At 38.2% G+C, this 16,847-nt stretch overlaps 1 protein-coding gene across 5 annotated transcripts in view; it reads right to left on the bottom strand.

The window, feature by feature from the left end:
- Positions 1–16,847, bottom strand: part of tfdp2 (transcription factor Dp-2) — a 39,971-nt gene that overhangs the window by 18,228 nt on the left and 4,896 nt on the right. For 3 of the 5 annotated variants that reach the window (XM_017490743.3, XM_047161540.2, XM_047161539.2), the window contains exons 2-3: positions 4,442–4,523; positions 2,186–2,249 (exon numbers count right to left, since the gene is read on the bottom strand). In XM_017490743.3, coding sequence (XP_017346232.1) covers positions 2,186–2,249; positions 4,442–4,456 — 79 coding nt within the window. In that variant the 5' untranslated portion in view covers positions 4,457–4,523. Of the gene's footprint in view, positions 1–203; positions 404–2,185; positions 2,250–4,441; positions 4,524–4,603; positions 4,832–16,847 lie in introns of those variants that run through there. The other 2 variants (XM_017490744.3, XM_017490745.3) reach the window with 2 other exon arrangements.

The raw sequence follows: 16,847 nt of genomic DNA, 5'->3' as shown, positions 1-16,847 counted from the left end.
GAGGAAGCAGAAAACAAAAACAACAACAACAACAACAACAACAACGGGTACCTGCAGCTCCCAGATATTTCGAGCTCAGGCCTACAAATAACTTCATACACAGCTTCCATAGTTTATAAGACTGAACACAGTGTATCCTCAAAAGTGTTTGTCTGGATGCAATGATCTGCCTACACAAGATTCTGCAAATCTCAGCAAGTTACCTTCTTGTTTTCGAAGAGGAATGAGCAGGACGTCCATGCCCGCCACCTTTCTCCCTTTCTCTCTCAGTCTGCTTGTCTTTCATAAGTCCACCACTCAAGGTTTGTTTTCAGTCCTACACACATACACACACGGGGCAGACCACTCCGCCCCTCCCCCAAACTTTTAGCTACAGACCTACGGCGTAGAGGTGGGCCATGGGATAGAAATCTACTCGCACGTCATACTGAACGTGAGCTTTTATTTACTAATGAGACATTATTCATTTTGAAACTAGACAATCCATACTCAGTGTACACTGAACACTGGGCTTCGTTGATATTTGCTCTGCAGCTCACAACATTTACGCTCACACTTCACTACAATACAATTATGTATAATATGAAGAGGTTTTTTTAGAACAACAGTGAGTGAGTTCATACAGCTACAGTGGTCAGCTTGGTGAAAATAACCGCTTAACAACCAAAGTCTTTAACAGGTCTTGTTAACAGGTTACGCATACTTAACTAGGTGTGGTGAGAGAGAGAAACCCCTCATGACTCATTACTCAGGACCAGCGCTTTAAAGAATTCAGTATTAAACAAGTTTGCAGTCCATTTAATCTTAAAACCACTTTTGGATACTTTGATTATTTTGGAAGAGAGACTGCAAAACAGAACACACTAGTCATCTTTTATTATGTTTATTCTGCTGTTTCATATACGACAGTTCAGTATTTGTGCCTTTTCCTATTTTCATGGGCTAAAGACAGGCTGTCGGATTTTTTTCTGACAAAGTGTTAGCTTAATGTCCAGATCGGATTAGAACAGCTCAACTTTATACTATACTAGTAGTAAGCTACAAAAGACAAAATGAAACAGTTTAATAATGTCAGGTTTACTTTTGTTAGCAGGTTAGCAAACTAGTGTTAGAGAGGTATTGGGTGTATTGATATTTGTGTCCATACATCGAGTGTATGGTGTGGGTATACAATGCCGTAGAGGAACATCCCTGTTCATTCAGAACCGTATTTTCTTGTTGGGATATTCAAGAACTGTTTCTTTAACTGCACATACCCACATGTACGCACAACATCAGTATGTAGTGTTCTGCACCAAGCTTCAAACACACAATTAGAGTTAATTGTTTGCAGTGTTAAGTAATAATAATAATAATAATAATAATAATAATAATAATAATAATAAACTGATGAGGTTTAATTTTGGCAGATTTACATACAAATGCCAAAATCCATACAACATCTTACTTAAAATGAATTTGCACTTTATGTAGTCTTGTGTACTATTATGTGTTGCACCTCGGTCCTGGAGAAACCGCAATCGTTCCAGTGTACATGCTATATAGGTGAATGACAAACACCCACTTGACTCGACCCACTTAAAGACTTAAAGACATCAAATTAATGCCCGACCTGTTTAGCTTAACTTTACTTTCTTTGCTGATTGAATCAAACACATTTACAGCTTATTCAATGTACACAAACATTCTGTTTAGGTCGCTTCAACAGGTTTTTCCTTAAATTCTGCCCATTTATTCAATATCACATTTATTTACACTGTATTACCGAGACATATCGAGGAACTCTTGATATCTGAGATGAGCACTGGTATGTAGGCTACCCTGTAAATGTCACCTACAATGGCTGGATGCTCCACTATCAAATATTACTCAATAATTAAATAACTGTCAGTGGATGTCAGGACTGTGCAAAATATTCGACTCAAATGTTCCTACACAATTCTGAAAAGGATTTGATAAAGTAAAAATAAGTTTTTAAAAAGAGTGAAAGCGTTTCAAGATATTTGACCTCCGATTCTTATTATTTCCCAATGTAATATGAAACAACAACAAGGTAACCTATAAAGACAACATGCTTGCTGGACAGATGCAACTCTGAGTCTGAGATGCAACTCTGGGTCACACTTGAGGTAGATCTGAGTAAAGTCATCTGACCTGTAATGTGGCAAAAGAGGGACATTCTTACCTTTTGGTAGGTTTTGGTTACTCAGAAAAGCCTTTAAATCACCACACAGAGTTGCAGTGCCAACCTTAAAGAAAAAGAAAGTGAAGGTGATCAGTACATAGATATCATCTCCACAGACACACTGTAAATAAAGAGGTGTATAATTGAAGCACACCCATAAACAACTGAAAGTTGCATGGAAGGAATATTCTAAAAAGCCGCGCATGTGAGGTGATGTGGAAAACCCCGTCAGAGGTCACTGTGGCTGAATTCTAACAAACAGCCACATGAGATGCAAAACTGTGTTTTTCTGCCTAGAACATATTTCAATAGCTCAATTTTAAGAAAGCATACATATAGGATAACAGGGAAATGTTTTTATTTTATATATTTTAACCTTGATTAGGCTGTCTACCTGCAAAAGAGTCAGTTTTACAAAACAAACAAACAAACAAACAAAAAAAAACAGTCTGATAAAGATATCTTAATCCTTACTAGCTACAAGTGATTTCCTCACACAGTGAATGTCACGCTATAATCAAGTTGTTGGATAGCTACATGCTGTAATGGAAATGACATAATATTATCAGTTCAGTTTGTAATCAAATATCGAGGGGTGAAAAAAAAGTATTTATTTAACCAAGCTCCAAAAATGGCTCGTTTGGATGTGCGACATCACACAGGCAAATAAATTTGCATATGACTGCCCCTACAGCAAGACAGCAACACCTAATTTTACATCATCGCACCGTTGGCCCCACCCACTGGTGCTCAGTCACTGAAAACAGTTCTGCATGTGTTATGGTAGGGGTGTTAATTAATTCATTAACCTTTACTTAAAGGTAAAGGACCCAAAAACCTGATCGTTTCAGTTGAAAAAAAAAAGGTCATAAATTACTACATTTTATATGTTTTTTGTGCAAAAAAAAACTTACTAATATTATAATTACACCTCAGGGAAGATAAATTAAAAAACAAAACAAAAAAACAACAACACATGACCTTTTACTTGTGATTTTACTCTACTTGGGGGTTAGAGAAATGCAAGAGAAATATGTTTCAGTTCAAGAAAACCCTCTAGTACTATCTATAGTAGAAAATGTTAAAATTTTACTATAAGTATATTAAAATCATGAATATTTATCAATGAAATCCAGTCAAAAATGTTGGTGTACAATCTTTTTCATAATGAAAACGAAACAATTCTCCCTTCTACATCAAATATATGATGAAATGTAAAGTCATTTTATTCAACAAATAAAAATGAGGCAAAAAATACCCCCACCCACCATAATGGCACGCTTGCTTTGGAAAGACAGCTATACAGAGGAAGTCAGATGCATGCCGTGGTATTTTCTTCACTGCTCTGGCATGAAGCGAGGCAAGAGGATGACACTGCGGTCATGCACAGTGCTAGATAGACTGTGGACTGATGTTTGCTGATCTGTATATGTATGATAATACTTTATAGCTGGAGAGCGATGACGTCATACCACTTACTTGTTTGGTAACATTAGCGACACTTTTCTTTCGACAACAACATTAGTTTGTGGTAAAATCTTTGACCTTCTAGGAGAAAAGGAATTAGCAAACTATAACAGAACTGAAATGAATAAACTGTTAAACTTAATAAACTTTTATTAAGTGCAGCTAGCGTAATAATTATGCTCATTAGAATAATGTTAGTAATTGTTCCCATGCCCCTATGAAGGAACAGCTGCATGTTAGAAATACAGTCATAGCTGTATAAATGGATTTTAATTACTAAAACAGTTCAATTTATTAAATGTATTAAAACTGCTGCAGTTCAACACTAAACCTGATAATTACCAAATGACTTACATGTGAGAACTTCTATTGTGAAAAGACAAACAAGCTGTTAAATCTAACACTGACCTAACTCCACAGTGGAACAGCGTGTAACGTTACAGGGTCCCCAATCCTGAGCTCAGGTTACTATCTGTGCCGAGTTTCTGTGTGGGTTCTCCGGTTTCCTCCCACCTCCAAAAAACATGCTGGAAGAGGGACTGGCTATACCAAACTGCCCAAAGGTGTGAATGAACGTGTGAATGAGTATGTGAATGGACTGGTGTCCCATGCTGGGTGTATTCCCAGCTTGTTCCTGGGATATCAACCGCATGACCCTGACCACAATAAAGCATTTATGGAAGATGAATGAATGAATGAACGAACAAATGAATGAATGACAAAACCCAATTTACACACAGCACGATGATTTGAACACATCACATATAAAGAGAGTGCATCATTACTCACTGCGTTGGCCATCATATAGGAGATAGCAATGAGCTCCTTCAACTAGTCACCAGTTTTCCAGCTCTCCAAAATGTCCAGCCTCCTGTAGACACAAAAACAAAAACACAAATCAGGAGAAGGTGGGTGTGAGCATCAAGTGGTATAGATATGCAACACACTTACTGATCATAACTCTAGCAATAATACTGAGGAACGAGAAAAGAGTGTCAGAAGAGAAAGCGTGTCTATAATGCACACGTGTATAAACAGGTCTGTATGCATGAGTGTATGTGTGTGTGTGACAGAGAGAGAGATTACATAGGCCGTGTGTCGGTACAGTGTTGATGTATACTACTTATAGCACAAAACACAGATGTGTCAAATCAAGCAAGGAAAAGAACGCAGCCAGATGTGTGTTCAAGCCTAACGGTCTCCCTTCTTCAACATTTAACATTTTTATAGCAAGAATCTGCAAATGAATTTCATTTGCATGCACCGGTCACAGTAAGATATTTAAGAATGTTAATAAGCATGTCATATTACTGTAGCATATAAGGGTGCACTCTGTGTCCTTCTCTCATATCGCTGTGTGTATGACACTAATTATAAGTCATCAACTCCAATATCTTACATGGTATGGGTTTGTGCACGTAAATATAACCATGATGTGCTGGTGCTAAGATCATACATTTGTCTGAAAAGAGGGACATCTTTTCCTAAAGATCAGTGCAGAATTCCAAAAAGCTGATTTCCTTGAATATCTAATCAAATATTGAGCGTACATGATGATAAGAGATGTATGTAATGATATATGATGTGCGGTGGCCTGGGAAAACCCTTCATACAGTGAAATTTTGACATTGTCTCCTATATATAGTTCTAAAAAAAATGCAGACTGAAATGAAAACTGATATATGTTTCTATTAAAGTTACTCATTCTGACATTTCCAAGTGACACAAGAGAAAAGTGTTTGCCATATCGTTGGGCTATAGTGACTTCGAATCCCAGTGATGCCACACTCATCCGTGGCAGGGAGTCCAAGAGATGGAAGGGAGGGATGGCATACTCTCTTTTTCTTGTCAATCAGAGTGACAAATAATCAATCATGGGCTTCTGCGAGCTCATATATTTAGAAGAGGGTTGATAGAGCTTTCTTTTAGGTGAGTTGCATTGCACTGTGACGTAGCATGAGCAGCAGTTCGAAAAAAATGTGGTAGTTGGAGGAAACAGGATCTGGCTAGTGCATGGGAATCGGTAGATGACCAAGTATGAATAATGGTCACCTGAAAAGAAGAAGAAGAAAAAAAGAAGTTTATTCCAACTGTCATGAAGGAGCACCATTTTGACAGCTGGTATATAATAAAGCTGAAAGATATACTATTTACATATCTATACTGCAGTATGAACACATACGGTATTGATATAGATAGTAGTTTTATGAGCAGCCTTTTTAAATCATATACAGCACCATAGGTCATGTACCCCCAGCATGTACAGTGAAAGCTAGTCAATCACAAACATCGCCTTGATTGAGTGAGGATGAAGTGCGTGCAAATGCTTTGAGGAAAGTGAGTGGGGAAAATTAGCTATATTTAGTACAGGTTTAGTTCAGAAAACATAAGGGTCCTCTGTTTTTTGGAGGTATTTTGGGTTTTAGGAGGATGTAGAAGAGAGCGAGGTAACGCAGAAAGGCCGCGCATCAAACCTTTTCCATCACCCTAAGCAACACCACAAAGCATTGTATGAAGAGATCCCTTTGACAGGGCCAGACCACACATCCTTTCCAAAACCTAAGCAAGTGTGAATTCTGAATGCATTCAGTAGCATAATGCTGTACATGTCTACTTCTAAAAGGCAGAAAGAAATCAAAGATGCCAAAACCTTCCCCTTCAATAAGACATGTGTTAATCCAGAGTTCAACAAGTGGAATATTTTGCCACCACCCCAGAAAACAGAAAATGCATTTAACTCTTTCAATATTGTTTATTTTAATTTAGCCTATTTATTTAACCTAATACAAACATTGTTTATTTTTTTGTGTTCCATCACTGGGCTTAATAAAAATATTTTTCAAGGTATTTGCATTTTCCAAATGCTTTTGTTATAAAATAATTATACCACGTTCAACTGTCACTTCAAACATCAAGTGTGAACCCACAGTCATACTGTTATCGAACTATTTGGTAAAAGGACCAAGGTATGACATTTCTGTCCATATCGCTCAGCCCTAGTATATGATTACAAACTGAACCGATTACCTTATGTAGCTATCTAAAAACTTGGCTAAATCATGAGGAAATCACATTTAGCTAGCAAGGTTTTAAATATCTTTAGGCAGACTGTTTCATGCCTATGTTTCTTAAAGTGGTTCTTTACAGAACCCGATCTCTACAGGAAGATAGCAAGGCAAGATTAAAAACCCATTCAGGTGAAAAACAAATAACGGCACAAAAACAATTCTCCAAAATTTGAAGAATTGAGGCATAGCCACGTCCGATGGGTTTTCCCAAATCTCCTCACATACATAGTAATACAGGTAATGATCACAGAATGAAGATAATTAATGTAGGGAGAAATGAATGAGTTGTGAACAGTATTAAACAGAAATAAACCTTCAGAGGTGGACAATATGGCTACAATATCATGTTTACATTTATGGCGTTTGGTTGACGCCCTTATCCAGAGCGACTTACATTTATCTCATTTATACACCTGAGCAGTCGAGGGTTAAGGGCCTTGCTCAAGCACCCAGCAGTGACAGCTTGGGGGTGCTGGGACTTGAACTCACAACCTTCTGACCAGTAGTACAATGCCTTAACCACTGATCTACCACTCAGCCCTTTGTTTAACAAGTTATACTCCACTACTACAGCTAGTGTGTTTGCAAGCAAATTTATGTCCTAGACATTTATCTTCTAATGTAAACTATTTAAGTTTATGGCTTATCATGAATGTCACTCGTCAAACGTGACACTATTTCTAAACAGATTAAAAAAAAAAAGCCATGCAAAGCTTGTAAAACCTCACACACTTCCAGCAGAAAAAACAAACAGTTAAATAGATCATTCAAATTCAGCCATCTGCAGAACAGACGTTCCCTAAAAGTTGTAAACATCTTGCTCCATTTAGATTATTCTGTTTGTGTGGCGTTCGTGCACCTGCTGACTGTTTGCGGCTGCACACCTGCTGTAGCCTCCGGTTCACTCGCATTCAGCTAAAGCGCTGCCTTTTCTGATAACACAGAGTTTTCCATCCATAAAACAAATATAAATGTTATATTAAAAACTTACTTACACTAACTGAATAAAACTGACTTGACTATAGGGGTGAGCAATGTGGTAATATAAGAATGATATTAGAAAGGTCTTTTCACAATACGGGATATTTAGATTTGATTAAGTGGCACCTGTCCAAAGAGACGTCAGCAGTGGGGGGGTGGGGGGGGCAACAACATCCACAATAATTTCATAGATATTTGTGTTTAAAATAGAAGGCAAAAATATTTTAAAAGAAAAAAAAACAAAACCCAAACATCCAATCAGCTAGCTGCTACAATTAGGGAGCAATAATCTAAAAAAAATTCTAATGATGCAATCTAATGAGATCATCACATTGCCCAGGAAATCATTTTCTAAAATGGTTAGAATCCATATTACAGTTCAATCTAAGTGTTGTTGAATGGGTTCTGACAGCAGTTTTAGCTACAAGGTAATTCACAGGTTTATATTAAATGTACAGGTTGCAACATGTTATCGTTTCTATAGCAACTACTCACACACAGATTTGTATGGTTGACACCCCACATACACTGTTAGTGATGTTTTCTGTAAGGAGATGGTTACTGATCGGTTTTGGAAGGAGTCTCCAGCGTCAGCGCTAACAGTCGGAGGTAAAGTTGCTGTGTTAAGTTTAAAGAAATAAGAACGTCTTTAGACCTGAGGGCTTTGCTCAGTTTCTCTGTAACATGACGAGCTGCATTTTTTTGTCTTATTAACTTCAAGAGAGAGAATAGGAGGTGGGGGACGTAATGACTGGTTATAGCTGTTATATACTGTAATCCAAGTGATAACAGCAACAATGTGTTTTTGTACACATTCCACAACATTACATATCATTATAAATGGACAAAAAGCATATGTTGTTCTTTAATAAAAATGTTTTTTTTTTTTTAATTCTAACAGCATGTTCTGTTACGTATTATTTCTTACTTATCAATCTGATGGTTGGAATGTAATTATAGCATCAAGTCACTCTGATATCACATTAGCAAAGTTAACAAAGACGTTCACAGCATAATAATCTGTAATAGTTAGAATTACTCTGACATTTGTACTCTTTCCTGAAAAAAATGAAGTACTAGGGGAATAATAATATATCTTGCAAATCGTATTGCAATGTTTTCATAATCCATTTATTCACTCACACACATGCATACACGCTTACAATAAGATTTTATTTCATCCTCGGTGACTCAGGAACAGCCCTGCTGCCTCAAATTACAAGTGATCACATGTATTACACACTGAGCTAATTGCTGCAGTGATATTAGAGGGGGAAAAAACCCCCAAGGAAATGAAGCAAAAGAAGAGTCTCAAATAATCATACGAGGGAATTTTGATACCATTTGTATGCAACCATTTCAGATCTGAACTGAATTTAGTACCAAAACTCAGCTGATCATATCCAATACCACACAGCAGGAGTAACTCTACAGATGTATCTTGATAACAGAAAAGTCTAGGTTGATAAAATGCCTCCACAACAGTGTCAAAAGCAACAACAACCAAAACCAAAAGAATCTGAATCCTAGAATTTTCAGCAGAATATTAATAGTCCACAGAATTACTCTGCCATCTTTATAAGACTCTTAATAATTATGTCTGCAGTCCAAGATGTACAGTTGCAATCAAAATTATTCAACCCACATTGCAAATCAGGTTTATTGTCAAAATGAACAGACTTTCAGCCGTTTGCAATGAACAAATCAAACAAAAGCAATTGAAATAGTTCAACACAACGAATGCTTCAAGTGGTTTCTTCCAAATTCAACTGAAAATTCAACTTATAATGACTTCTCCAGTTTCAAAAGTATTCAGCCCCTTCATGGCAAGCATCTTTGGTACTTAGTTGAGCACGGTTTTGCTGTTTGCATAGCTACTGGCAGCGTTCCTGAGAAATTTTAACCCATTCCTTATGAGCAATGGCGTGCTGCAACCGCCGCCTTCAAATCCCACCAAAGATTTTCTATGAGGTTCAAGTCAGGTGACTGTGATGGCCCTGTAGAATCTTCCAGGACGACTTCTGCAACCAAGCCTTGGTGGAATTTGAGGTATGCTTGGGATCATTGTCCTGCTGGAAGGTCCAATGAAGCCCAAGCTTCAGCTTCCTCACAGATGGCATGATCTTTTCTCCTAGGATTTCCTGATATTTAAATGAATCCATCTTGCCTTCCAAACGCTGCATGTTTGCTGTGCCAGAGGATGCGAAGCAGCCCCAGAGCATCACCAATCCACCACCATGCTTGGGTCATGTGGACAGAGTTTTTTCTTCATTCGTCTTCCTCCAGACATACCGCTGATCCATCGTGCCGAAAATTTCCAGTTTTGTTTCATCACTCTACAGAACATTATCCCAAAACTTCTGTGGCTTATTTATATGATTTCGAGCTGACTTTTCTTGTGCTTTGGGTCAGCAGTAGTGTATGTCTTGGAGGTCTGGCATGGAAACCTTCTGTGTTTAGTACACACCTTACTGTGCTTACAGAAACCTCAGTGTCTGTTGCCACCAAGTCTCACTGCAGGTCTTTTGCAGTCACTTGAGGGTTTTTCCACAACCTGCCTTTCAGAAATCTGGTTGCAGCCGTTGACAGTTTCCTTTTCCTTCCCCGTCCAGGTATTTCATTCATTTTCTGCCCCTAACCAGTTCAGGTATTTCATGTGTTCCAGCTCAAGCACACCTGATGCAACTAATGAAGCCCTTGATTGGTTGCATCAGGTGTGCTTGAGAAAACATCGGTTTTGAATATTTGTGCTGTTGTGAGTGATTCTGTTCAGGGGGCTGAATCATTTTGAAACTGGAGAAGTCATTATAAGTTGCATTTTCAGTTGAATTTGTGGAAACCACTTCATTGTGTTGAACTATTTCAATTGCTTTTGTTTAATTTGTTCATTGAAAACAGCTGAAAGTCTGTCAATTTTAACAATAAACCTGATTTGCAATGGGGGTTGAATAAGTTTGATTGCAACTGTATGGTGATAATTCCAACAATTTCACCAAAAGCTTAAAACATTTAAATAAAGCATTTGTTAAAAAGCATGTAATCAGTAAATGCAAAATTCCAAATGGGCCTTTTTTAAACCCCAGCCAACCATGTGTGCAAGTGTGTGTGTGTGTGTCAGAGAGAGAGAGAGAGAGAGAGAGAGAGAGAGAGAGAGAGAGAGAGAGAGAGAGAGAGCACGAGCACGTGTCACCGGCCCGTCTTGCTGAGGGAAGCCATGGGAGAGGCATTAAGCCGACAGCTGGTGAGCCTGCCTGTGTCGAAGGGGGAGATGAAAAGGCCCTGCTGCCCCCCCATATCCCATCAGACCCCTGCTGCAGTCCCAAATAAAGGCCCTTTGTCCTGCGAGGGAGAGGCCAAATAGAGAAACCACAGAGTCCTTCAAAGTGGCTGCAGCGCTCCCTTTTTCCTCTATATCTTCCCTTTCCTTTATCCTTCTCTAAGAAAAAGTCCAACCCCCAAATGCAATTGAGCTCTGCACACAATGGGTTAAACACATAGCTGCAAAGGACACGACACTCAGAGAGGACTTGTTGCTCACTAAGAAGTGAAAGCAGGTGTAGCGTCAAGCAGTATGGGTTCAAATTAGATGTTCGACATGCAGTACTGACACGCTTTTCCCCATTTATTACCAATTCCAAAGTTCATACTGCTCATCGTCTCAACCCGCACACAGCAAACAGATATCTCAAAGAAACACGTGCAAGATTTTCAGGACTGTTTGCTTTCTGGCCTGGATTTATGATGTCAGTCAGTGCAACAGCAATCGAGCGTGTGCGTGTAAGATTGGGCTGTTTCTCAATTCTAAGAAAGAACTTGCATTCTCACAAAGACCGGTCTTGCTAGTCTCCCTTAGAAGAACAAACTCTGAAGGACAGGAGGACATAGAACACATCTTTGCAAGAATTGAGATGTGCTGTGAGATTCCTGTTGTACAGTGGACATCCCAGCACATTTCTAGTACTGGGACAGGGTCCTCATCTCTTCAGTGCTCCCTAAGTAATATGTTCCAGCTGGTTAATAGATTTACTGTTAACCGGCTGATTAACCAAAATGTAATTAAAGCATGTTTTAATGTAGTAAGCTCTCTGCAACCTCACGTTAACTAAAAACTAAGCTAACGAGTTTACCGTTAACTCAGGATGGAAACTAGCATAGTTTCATTAAAATACTTCTGAGGATTAAATTCGACTTCTCAACAACCTCATATAATATTATATATATATATATATATATATATATATATATATATATATATATAATCAATTTAAATCATATATTAAAATCATTCTTTTTAGATGCATATTTTGATTTATTTAGATTATTGGTCTTAAAAAGATGTTAAAACTACAGGTATGGATCAGGCTTCCATAATCCTCTATCGTTTTGCCACAATGACTTCTGGGACTTCAAGTGGGTTTGGTGCGCTCAGGTCTGCATCCGATGCATCCTCGAGATCAAGAACACATCCGGGTAATTTCATGCGTCCCCGGTACTTGCGTTCTGGAGTACTGATCGCATAAGAATGCATATTGAGAAATTGCCTTGATTTGCATTCAACACAAACAGTATCTCATTGCAAACTCATACATCATAATATACAGTCACACGACACACCTGGCACTTGAATTTGATGAATGTTTAACCTTGAGAAAAGAGAAAAATTAATTATTATCCAATCATACCAGGCTGAAAGAATATGGTACCTGCACTTAGTTATGAGTCTGTAAACTGGACCTTAACATGGCCATGTGTTGAAAGACACAGTTTATGTAACCCATTTGCTCAGTAGCTCAGACCACTGCTTTCCTGTCCTAACCACCAACTGAGCTCATGAAGGGCTTGGGAATTTGTGAATATGACTCAAATGTGTTAAGAGTGTGGAAAATATTCACTAAATCTAATGATCAAGACAAGAAGATTCCAACAGAGTTACATATAGCAGAAGTTGTAACATACAACAAAATCCAATAAGATTACAGTCTACTAGAGACAGCAACGACAGCCTCGTTCACAGCTGGCTAATCGGATCGGAAGTGGTCAGCAGCTGCTGTTCATAGCTTCATCGTATTATCTCTCATTCACTGTTAAGTTTCGTCAGTAGACCTCAGGATTAAATAAACAAATGCTGAAAATAAATGCTGCAGAAGACTGGCATAATAAATGTGTGTGACAGCCTTTCTCCAGAGGTTTCCATGATTGGATGTATGAAATCCAATCATGGGTTGTCACTGAAGACTCATTCACAATGCCAGGTGTGAACAGCTATGTGTCTCGGCTGTCTCTTTGTGATTGATCTGATCACACAGGACACATGATGTTAATGCCAGGTGTGAACGGGGCCTTAGATATCACTGATACCATCTCTGGGAAATTTGACAATATATGATACTGATATTGTGATAAATGATATCATAATAGACATTTCCACGCTTTTATATTGGTGCAGCTGAAATTACTACCACAAACAGTATCACATTAAATCTCTGCATCATAATATACACCATAATGTTAAGCACCTGCCTGAGTGAGCACATTCTGATTTTTATTCAGGTTAAGTATCATATCTATCATCAGCACTGAACTTACCTACATTAGCAAGTAGCTTACTGGACATAAACATTTATTTTGAGCAAGTGTTTCATATTTAATCCTTGTTTCTTGTTTCATAACCAGCATTCTTGAGATTTCATCATTTAAAAAAATCCAGACATTTAAAACACTTTTAACAGATTGATTTTAAAACTTTGCAGACTTTCATCATTTTTAAAAGGTTGAAAAAAAAAACATGTTGTGAACAGTTAAAAAATAATAATAAAAATAAAGAAATATGATATTATATTTTTTGTGTAAACAAAAAGAAACTAAAGGACTGATTTTATTTTTGAACTTTGACAACGTCTGTCATTTTTCCAAAACCCAGTCTGGAAGTCAGTGCCTTTAAATTTCTCAAGAAAGTAAGACAATTAAATAGAAATCGTTACGAAATCAGAGTTTTTCTTACAAAGTGGCACTACAGACTGGCTGACACGTTCATTCGTTCATTCGTCTTCTGTAAGCGCTTGTTAGCAGGGGCGAATCTGGAGCCTACCATGGGAATACTGAGCATGAGGCAGGAATATTCCCCATGAATAGGACTGGCACTTTCTTAGAAAGCCTTAATCTCATGATACATGTGATGTGATTATTTCTGTCATATTTGTGCCATTATAAAGAATATACACTACAACCAAACCCTCTGATCATTCAGCCTACTTCACTGACTCAAGGCTACTGACCTGGAAGAGGTGACTCTGTTAGATCTGCTGGAAAAGAACAATACTAACATGGGAGTGAAAAACGCTGGTCAAAGGCTCTCTCAGCTTGAGGTCGCAGTCTTTTAGTCTAATCAGGGCTGAACTGGGGAGAAAAGGTTAACCAGAAGCTCTCCTCCACCACACAGTGAGTTCAGAAAGCATAAACTACGCTAAGGAGGAGTGGGGGGTGAGTGTCAGGGAGTCCGAGTCCACCCTCACGCTCCTCCACCCAGTGACCCCCTCCATCTGTCACCAGTGCAGCACCATGGCAGTCTATCACCATGGCAACAGGGTCACTTAGTATGATCATACAACAGAAATGCTCATCTGTGTGTTTAGGAGCATAAATGTTTTGAGAAGGTTTCAGATTTAGCACAAATCTGCGTTCGGAAATTATTCACATCATTGTCAGGGCAGCTGAAGATTGGACTGGCTTCACAAGCTATTAATTTGAATGGTGCGTCAGTAGGAGGGCCTGAATAGCACAAGCTACACAGAGGACAGGGGAAGGACAGGGAGGACAATGGGTTTAGGACACATCCAACGAAATCTCACATATCATTGTGTGAGATGGTCTGGGAAAACCAATCAGTATCTCTGTGGCTGAACTCAGGCCATGAAACCACTAAAAAGGATATGAAACTCTGATTTTGACCAAAATATGTTTTGACACATCGACTTAATATATTTTTTTTTATCATAAATATAGTAGTGCTTGAATTTTGCGAACCCTTTAGAAATTTCTATATTTCTGCATAAATATGAGCTAAAACATCATCAAATTTTCACACAAGTCTGAAAAGTAGATAAAGAGAACCCAATTAAACAAATAAGACAAAAATATTATACTTGGTCATTTATTTATTGAGGAAAATGAACTAATATTACATATCTGTGGGTGGCAAAAGTATGTGAACCTTTGCTTTCAGTATCTGGTGTGACCTCCTTGTGCAGCAATAACTGCAACTAAATGTTTCCGGTAACTGTTGATCAGTCCTGCAATCCATTCCTCAGTACAGAACAGCTTCAACTCTGGGATGTTGGTGGGTTTCCTCACATGAACATCTTACTTCAGGTCTGTCCACAACATTTCTACTGGATTAAGGTCAGCACTTTGACTTGGTCATTCCGAAACATTACCTTTATTCTTCTTTAATCGTTCTTTGGTAGAACGACTTGTGTGTTTAGGATTGTTGTCTTGCTGCATGACCCACTTTCTCTTGAGATTCAGTACATGGACAGATGTCCTGACATTTTACTTTAGAATTCGCTGGTATAATTCTGAATTAATTATTCCATCAATGATGGTAAGCCGTCCTGGCCCAGATGCAGCAAAACAGGCCTAAACCATGACACTACCACCATCATGTTTCACAGATGGGATAAGGTTCATATACTGGAATGCAGTGTTTTCCTTTCTCCAAACAGATCACTTCTCATTTAAAACAAAAATTACATTTTGGTCTCATTCGTACACAAAATATTGTTCCAATAGCCTTCTGCAATGTTCTTTTTGGAGAACAGTGCCTTTCTCATTGCAATCCTGCCATGCACACTATTGTTGTTCAGTGTTCTCCTGATGGTGAACTCATGAACATTAACATTAGCCAATGTGAGAGAGGCCTTTAGTTGCTTAGAAGTTACCCTGACTTCCTTTGTAACCTTGCAAACTATTACACGTCTTGCTCTTGGAGTGATCTTTGTTGGTCGACCACTCCTGCGGATGGTAACAATGGTCTTGAATTTCCTTCATTTGTACACAATCTGTCTGACTGTGGATTGGTGGAGTCCAAACTCTTTGGAGATGATTGTGTAACCTTTTCCAGCTTCATGAGCATCAACAACTCTCTTTCTGAGGTCATCAAAAGTCTCCTTTGTTCGTGCCATGATACACTTCCACAAACATGTGTTGTGAAGACCAGAGCTTAGTAGATCCCTGTTCTTTAAATAAAACACGATGCTCACTCACACCTGATTGTCATCCCATTGATTGAAAACACCCGACTCTAATTTCACCTTCCAATTAAAGTGATAATCCTAGAGGTTCATGTACTTTTGCCACTCACAGATATGTAATATTATAATATTTTTGTCTTATTAGTTGGGTTAATTGGGTAATAATGGGTTAATTAATTGGGTTCACTTTGTCTACTTTTAGGACTTGGGTGCAAACCTGATTATGTTTTAGGTCATATTTATGGGTTCACAAACTTTCAAGAACCACTGCAGAATTCACCAAAATGAAATAGAAACAGTTTTATTCACTTTTTTATTCTTTCCTATTCTTGCAAAGTCGATGTTGAGTAAAGTGCCAGAACTCAGTCTACATAAAAGATTTCTAAAACCCTGCTAGCTACACCTAAGAAATAAACATAATCGGTTCAATTTGTAATCAGAAACCAGCTGTCAAAATGTATGTGATAGAAGTTCAAGAAAGGACATAGTTTTCAGAACTATGTATAGTAGAAAAATTTCACCATGTGAAGGGTGTTCCCAGGCCAACAAACACAAACCTATACTGGGGGACAGGAAAAAAAAAGAGAGAGAAAGTGAAATATTCTGGAGAGTTACACAACATTTCCTGAAAAATTTCAGACAGATAGCTCACAGAAGCTGGACATGCAAGTTCTTGAATGTTCAGAAGCACTTTCCATTTCTACAAGACAGATTAGGTTTGTGTATGCTATGAGCAACTCCATTTAATCAGGTTTCATCAACTGATTGAGAGTCATACACAGGTCAAGTTACCAATACCAACATATACAGTACATAGCACTACAATCAATACAGCAACACACAGGCTAGATTAGAGACCTTGCCTGTATTGTGTAGCCCTAATTTAGAAATAACAAA

Source organism: Ictalurus punctatus, chromosome 17 (genome assembly GCF_001660625.3).
Source record: "Ictalurus punctatus breed USDA103 chromosome 17, Coco_2.0, whole genome shotgun sequence".
Taxonomy (NCBI): Eukaryota; Metazoa; Chordata; class Actinopteri; order Siluriformes; family Ictaluridae; genus Ictalurus; species Ictalurus punctatus.
The sequence above is the reverse complement of the archived record's forward strand: the minus strand, read 5'-3'. Positions and strand labels throughout refer to the sequence as shown.